Raw genomic sequence first — 6888 nt, forward strand, 5'->3', positions numbered from 1 at the left:
AAATACAAAATATCATAGAATCACAACGGTTCTTTATTTGTATTTGATCTGAGCTATGAAATTGCGTCATAATCTATAAACCACATAAACTCATTAATATAGATTATTTTGATTATATTTTCTTTTACAATTGACCAAAACAACCATAAAAATTTACATAAAACCAATCAAACAGTTTCCACCTAAAATCGTCATCTCTAAAAAAATATGGCTTACATTTTCTATTTAAGAAAGGGCTCACGTTCACATGATATAACTCCAGCTAGGCATTTGACAAATATGAAATAAAAAAGTCTATAAATTGTATCTTTAATAAAGTATCGATATCCATATCCCAACTTATGAATTGTTAGTATCTTACTGTCAAATTTTGTATAACCAAACATGATCTCCCAAGTATTTAAAAGCTTCATAGCAGATAAAATATATAAACCAACCAACCAGTACAAAAACTTCCATAATAAACTAGCCATCATCAGCATTGATTTGAACTGTTGCGACTTGTTCCCTTTACAAACTGTTCTGCCATTCTTTGGCCGGTCACATTGATGTCACAGTTTCTATATAGAAGGAACAAAAGGCCTGCTCATTCTTTGGCCTAGTGCATGAAGAGCAGCTGGCCTTCATCATCAAAATTGTGAAAGTTGCCTTAGAGCTGGCGATAAGCCTAAAAAGACAAAAAAAAGTCATTTGTTAAATAATATATCTAAAAATAAAATAATAGGAAGTCATACTGCGAGTGTTGTTCTATGAGCAACTAACATTGAGGAATCATATAGAGGGCGTAAATTAGACTCATGACAATTCCTTTGAAACTAACAAATAAAACACTAATTGGAATACGAAAAAAAACAGCTTTCACCCGTGCCACCAGGGTACCGTCCTCCAAAGCAACCTAATGTGGGACAAACTTCAAACTGTGTGTTTACAAACAGGTCAACTGCGTTAAAATTTGCCTCTAACAGGTCATTGAGATAAACTTCAATACTGAGCTAATATATAAGGTCAAGCATAGCCCAAAGTGTACTCACAATATAGAAACCTGTTAAATTATTTCGATTCAAAAATTTAGATCATCCATATAGCAATCTAGTTTTTAGAATCATTTTTAAAAACTCAACTAACTACTAAACATATTGCTAAGTGTGCAACTCTGATTGGGGCCATGAAGGGCACTCGTGAAACAAACCTACCAACTTACAACATAGATCATAGAAAAGATTAACAACTGGTGCAAAAACAAATAACAAGCCTAGTAAAAGTCTTCTGCTTCAACATATTCTCAAGCTATGATATCTAGTTGTTGCGAAGATGATAGCCATTTCTCCACCTTCATCACCGCTGGGTACCAGTACCCTTGATACCAATCTTTGGCACAGACTACCAAAAAAGTGAATTAAGATTGTGACATATCTCCTCAAATCTGGTATCTAAAGAATGGCACATCAGTGCTAGGTACCAGCCGGAACATTGTTTCTTTGACGCGTTACCAAAACCATTTGCCCCATTATAACTTTTACCAGCATGTTATACACATGAAATAGCCATTTTGATTTTGGACCAGTAATTAAACCCACCCGACCCACTAACACATGATCTAAGGAACTTACAAACAAGAAGACAATTGCAATATGAATAAAATCATGAACGGCACCAAATTAATAAACTAAGACTTTGTATTTATCATTATAGTTGTAAGGTTATAGGAACATGTAGACCTGGCAAACGGGTCGGGTTGGGTCGGGTCAGGTCATGGGTCAAAACGGGTTCGGGTCAAAATGGGTTCGAGTTAAAACGGGTCAATTAAAAAAAGGGTTGTTTTGGTTTGGGTCAAAACGGGTTCGGGTCGAAACGGGTTCGGGTCAGAACGGGTTCGGGTCGGGTCGGGTCGGGTTAGTTAAAAATTGTTTTTTTTAAGAGATTATACATCAAGGGGCAATTTTGTCGGGTTAAAACGGGTCCGGGTTGGTTCGGGTTGAGAATGGGTTCGGGTCGGGACGGGTTCAGATCAAAACGGGACAGGCCTACTTGAGAAGCAAAACAATTGCAACTTGACATATACCTATAAATAAACTAGCTCTAACCTGTTACAAACAGTGGCGGATCCAGGAATTTTTTTCACTGGGTTCACTTTTATAGATAGACATAAAAAATTCGGGTCGGTTTGACGGTTCGGATCGGGTAAGGTTAATCACATAATAAAAATACGATACAAAGAACTCATACACATAAGCAAGTCAATGGTTAATGGTGCCTTATTTTGCGTTCTTATTCACACTAGTGTCACAAATGTTGGCGGTTCAGGAAGTAATGTGTTCAACAAACCATGTTCAGTTCTTCTAGCTTCATTGATAATATTTTCAGATGTTTGATTTGTTTTATGCAGGCAAATAAATATATATGGACTAGATGATAATAGTATCGAATTCACTGGGCATGCATTGGCACTCTACATGAATGACACAGTTATTTGGACTAGCCAGCAATAGGTCTTTCTCAAGAGAGTTAAAGATCAAAAAAGCCATATTGAATGCATGAAAAAAAAAGAAAAAGAATTCTCCGTTTGATACCTGTAACTTATGTCATAATTTTCCAACTCTTGACTTAAGTGTGGATTTAAGTGTTGCTATGTTTGATCTCACATCCTCATCTATTTTCACCACATACTGAATAATCAACAACTCTAACGAGAGCTAATTAATACTCTCTATTATCAATATCTTGGTTAAATAATAATTTCCTTAAAAGGGTACACTTCAACCAACAAATATAAACAATTCCTTTAACTCAACTGTCCAATTTCAATAACATTTCATCGAATACCTTCCCTGCATCAACAACATCCCTAAATGGCTAACTTCTAAGCTTCAATACAACAAGTTAAAATTAACATAAAAAAAATCTATGTTTCAACACACTATAAATTAACATCACTAATCATAGTTTAAAGCATATTAAAAGACAAGAAATTGAAAATTAACATGATAACATCAATAAGTTATAACACACCTGAGAGAGTGAGAGAGATTTGAAGTGGTGGACGCTGGAAAGGTGGATGGCGCCGCGGCGGTGGACGACTAGAGGTGGAGGTGGGAGACGGTTGTTCGCTAGAGGTTGAGGGAGCAGGCGTGTTGTTTTTTAGTTTAACCCCTAACATGGGTTTTAACAATTGAAAAAGGAAAAAAACGGAACAAAAAAGACGCAAATGCAGACTCGAACTCGGGTGCAATCATTTGAAAAGAGGGGGTTACACCACTACAACACTAAATATTTTTGTTATGGGGTCACCCATAATTTATTTATGGGTTCCTTCTCTATTTTCTATACAGGTTTACGCTAAATATTACAAACCGAATGGGTTCCTGGGAACCCGGTATTTTAACTTGAATCCGCCCCTGGTTACAAATGCTTTCATGCTGAACATTTTCCTAATTATTACTTCCTATTAGGACTTTACTGCTTGCAAAATCAAACAGTAATAAGATGCACAATTATCAGCAACTAATTCAAGTAAATATAACGAAATGAAACGGTAAGTGCCTATGATTGTTCCGTGAACAACAACGTCGTTTTTGAGTTCGATCGAAACCGTCTCGTTGTTCAGCTTCATCAAAAATCAAAAGTTGCTATCATAGCACTAATTTAGTACTACTAAAGAGCAGAAACCATATGAGATCAGACCAAAAATAATTCCCCAAAATTAAGGTGATTCACATATCCAAAACTAGTAAAAGATTAACAAACAGATCCAAAACTGAATTAATCACACAAACAAATTTGATCATTCCCTAAAACAACTCTAAATCTGTGTAGTAACAGGTTACCGTAACAAATGTATTTAGCTTAATAATGCCTTAATAATCACACAAAAAAAAAAAAAAAAAAAAAACATTCCTTCAAGTCTGTTTATCAACTAATAACAAATTACATATGTAAACAACAAATTACATATGTAAACAACAAATTACATATGTAAACAACTAATCGAAGCACCAAGGGTTTGAATATTGCACAGATTGAAGAAATAGTACATACCTGAATTCGATGGACGGCGTGTGACTGAACGAGGAGGGTAAAGGGTGGATGGAGAGAAAAGAATGACAAGGATGGTTCTATTAAGAGGCTACCAAACAGCCCCTAAATAACTAATTGAAATCATGAAGCAGCTTCAAATAGATCTTCATCTCCGTCAAAAACTAAGGTATTTTTGTCAACAATGGTCCCATTTAAACCCCTTCTAACAAGAAATAAGGTTGTTTCATGCACATCCACGGAGGTAGATTATATGGCATCAAAACAACAGGCCATGTACTATGAGAAACACTCATTGTTCTAAAAGGGTTAAACCCATCACTCGCTAAACCAAGCCTGACATTACGAGATTCACCGGCAAAATCAGGATAATTAAAATCAAATGTTTTCCAAGCTGGGGAATCAGCAGGATGTCTCAAGTAACCATCTTTCGTGCGACTCTCTTCATGCCATCTCATTGAGGCAGCAGTTTTAGATGACATAAACAACCTTTGCAGCCGCGGTATGAGCGGAAAATGACGTAAAACCTTTGCTCCAATCTTCTTAATCTTCTTATCCATATCAGCTATGGTTACCTCATTATCAGGATCATTTTCATTTGCTTTATACCTTGACTTATGACATATATCACATTCTGTTTTCTTACTGTTTTCTTTCCAGTACAGCATACAATCATTAGGACATGCATCAATTTTATCATAACTAAGTCCTAATTCTCTTATTATCTTCCTTAGGTCATACAATGACTTCGGTATGGAAGCATATGGGAAGGCTTCCCTCAATGTATCAAGCATCATGCTGAAACCCTTGTCATTACATTTCCCAACACACTTACTATGAAATAGTCTAATGATAAAAGAAAGAACCGAGAACTTCTTACACCCAGGATATAATTCTTTCTTTGCATCTTCTAACGCTTTATAAAACTTTTTCGCATTTGTGTTTGGCATACTCTGACTTTCATCATTTTCATGTCTGTTCTCACCAAACTCGTTGAATGCATCATGCACCAACCCTTGCATGTCATCTTCCGCATCCAACATAGGAGTTTCACATGATTCGGAAATAAAAGGTGCAATCCTGTAGCCTTTAATAAACCCGACACAATGGAGATGCGTTCTAGCCTCCTCCCGATCAACCCATATTTGATTACCGCAATCAATGCATGGACATGATATTTGACCATTTTTACCCTCGGTAGAAAAGATAAAATCAAGAAATTTGTCAAGACCGTTTTCATATTCAGTAGTAGCTCTTGGTAAAGACATCTAACTCGTATCCATCTTAAAACTGGATTAAACAAACAATTAGTAATTTCATAAGTCATATATACATGCACCCAATTCATAAGTAATTAAAGAATGTATTTGATGGCCTCAAGCAAACTAAAAATTTGTTTAACACAACTATAACACTTAAATTAGCAATTAAGCAAACTACCTTTTATTTATAACACTTAAATTACTAATTAACCAAACTATCAGAGAAGATTAATCAAAACTATAAAAAAGGGTTGTTTTGGTTCGGGTCGAAACGGGTCCGGGTCAGAACGGGTTTCGAGTCGGGTCAGTTTTTTTTTTTTTTTTTTTTATCAAAGACAATATGAAAACTTATATCAAATATGATGACATGAATTTCAAGACCACAAAGTAAGGGTTCTAAAGCTGATTACAACCTTACAGTTTAGGTCAAGATCTCTCAAATTGGTTTCCAATATGATTTTGGGTCGGGTTAAAAACCGGCTTCGGACCCAACCCGGTTTTTTTGTCTTTGGTTTAAAGTCGGGCTTGACACCCTTGTTATTTTTTCTTTCAAAGCCCGCTCCGCAACATTATCCTCTTAGATTCAAATTTCAAGACCACAAAGTAAGGGTTGATAACCCGGATTCCCTTAAAAACATCGCTAAAACAACACTAGTTTTCCAAACAAATCGTTCAAGGGCCTTCTGAAACAACAATGTACAGGTCGTGGTAGAGGATCTGTACATCGTCAAATGCAGCCAACATGTAAAATTCACATACATTCGAGTAAATAGTATGTTTCACAACATTGCGACACATGTACTTGTGACTGGTTGATTGATTAGCTAGGTAATAACTACTTGTAATAGAGCTATTAAAAAACACATATTCACAACATTATGGTCTATGGAAAGTATATACTGAACATCATTTTTACATGAAACTAGTTATATGCAGAAACAAGAGAAAGAGCGCGACTTAGTGGGTTAAGCCCGACACAGTATTTTGCAAATCTAACAGAGCTAAGTTAAAAAAAGGTAATCTTTGCTTCAAACTAATAACTGAATTAGATGATACCGGTTTTAACACATTCATGGGTTAGGCATGCTGGACAGATAAATTTTGAAAAAAATTTCTTCAAAATTTAAATAACAACATATTTGGCAACATTGAATGAGAAAAAATAACTAATATATAATTGAGGCGATATGTTTCTATAAAATTGAGTAATTGGAGCATAAAACACACATACAAACGTAAATACAGAGGTTAAAGTACCCAATTGCGAATTATCAATCGAACACAGAGAGTGGTGTGGCGGAGATGGGGCTGCCGTAGCACTCTGGTCCGGCTATCAATCGAGTGGTTGACCGCGATAAGGGAATACTCAATTCTCAATCGATTGAAAGGAATTCTGAAACCGTCAATTGTTGACCGCGATAATGGTTGAATCCTTCTTTGTGAAATCCGATTGAAAGGGACGCATAGAATAAAACCCTAGCCTGGGTTGGTGCAAACTGCCGATCACGACCTGGATTTGAATGTAGGAAGCGATGGAGTATGCAAATCTAAGTATTAAAAAGATTAGAAAAACTATTCAATGTCAACGATGTGA

The 6888-nt window shown here is 35.8% G+C and overlaps 1 protein-coding gene across 1 annotated transcript; it reads right to left on the bottom strand.

The window, feature by feature from the left end:
- Positions 1–280: 280 nt before the first annotated feature.
- LOC110940528 lies at positions 281–6888 on the bottom strand. Its single transcript, XM_022182067.2, has 3 exons — positions 6552–6888; positions 4036–5322; positions 281–667 (listed from the first exon to the last, which is right to left on the bottom strand). Exon 2 carries the CDS (start codon positions 5298–5300, stop codon positions 4227–4229), a length of 1074 nt encoding a protein of 357 aa, XP_022037759.1. The 5' UTR covers positions 5301–5322; positions 6552–6888; the 3' UTR covers positions 281–667; positions 4036–4226.

The sequence above is a fragment of the Helianthus annuus genome, chromosome 5 (assembly GCF_002127325.2).
Source record: "Helianthus annuus cultivar XRQ/B chromosome 5, HanXRQr2.0-SUNRISE, whole genome shotgun sequence".
Lineage (NCBI taxonomy): Eukaryota > Viridiplantae > Streptophyta > Magnoliopsida > Asterales > Asteraceae > Helianthus > Helianthus annuus.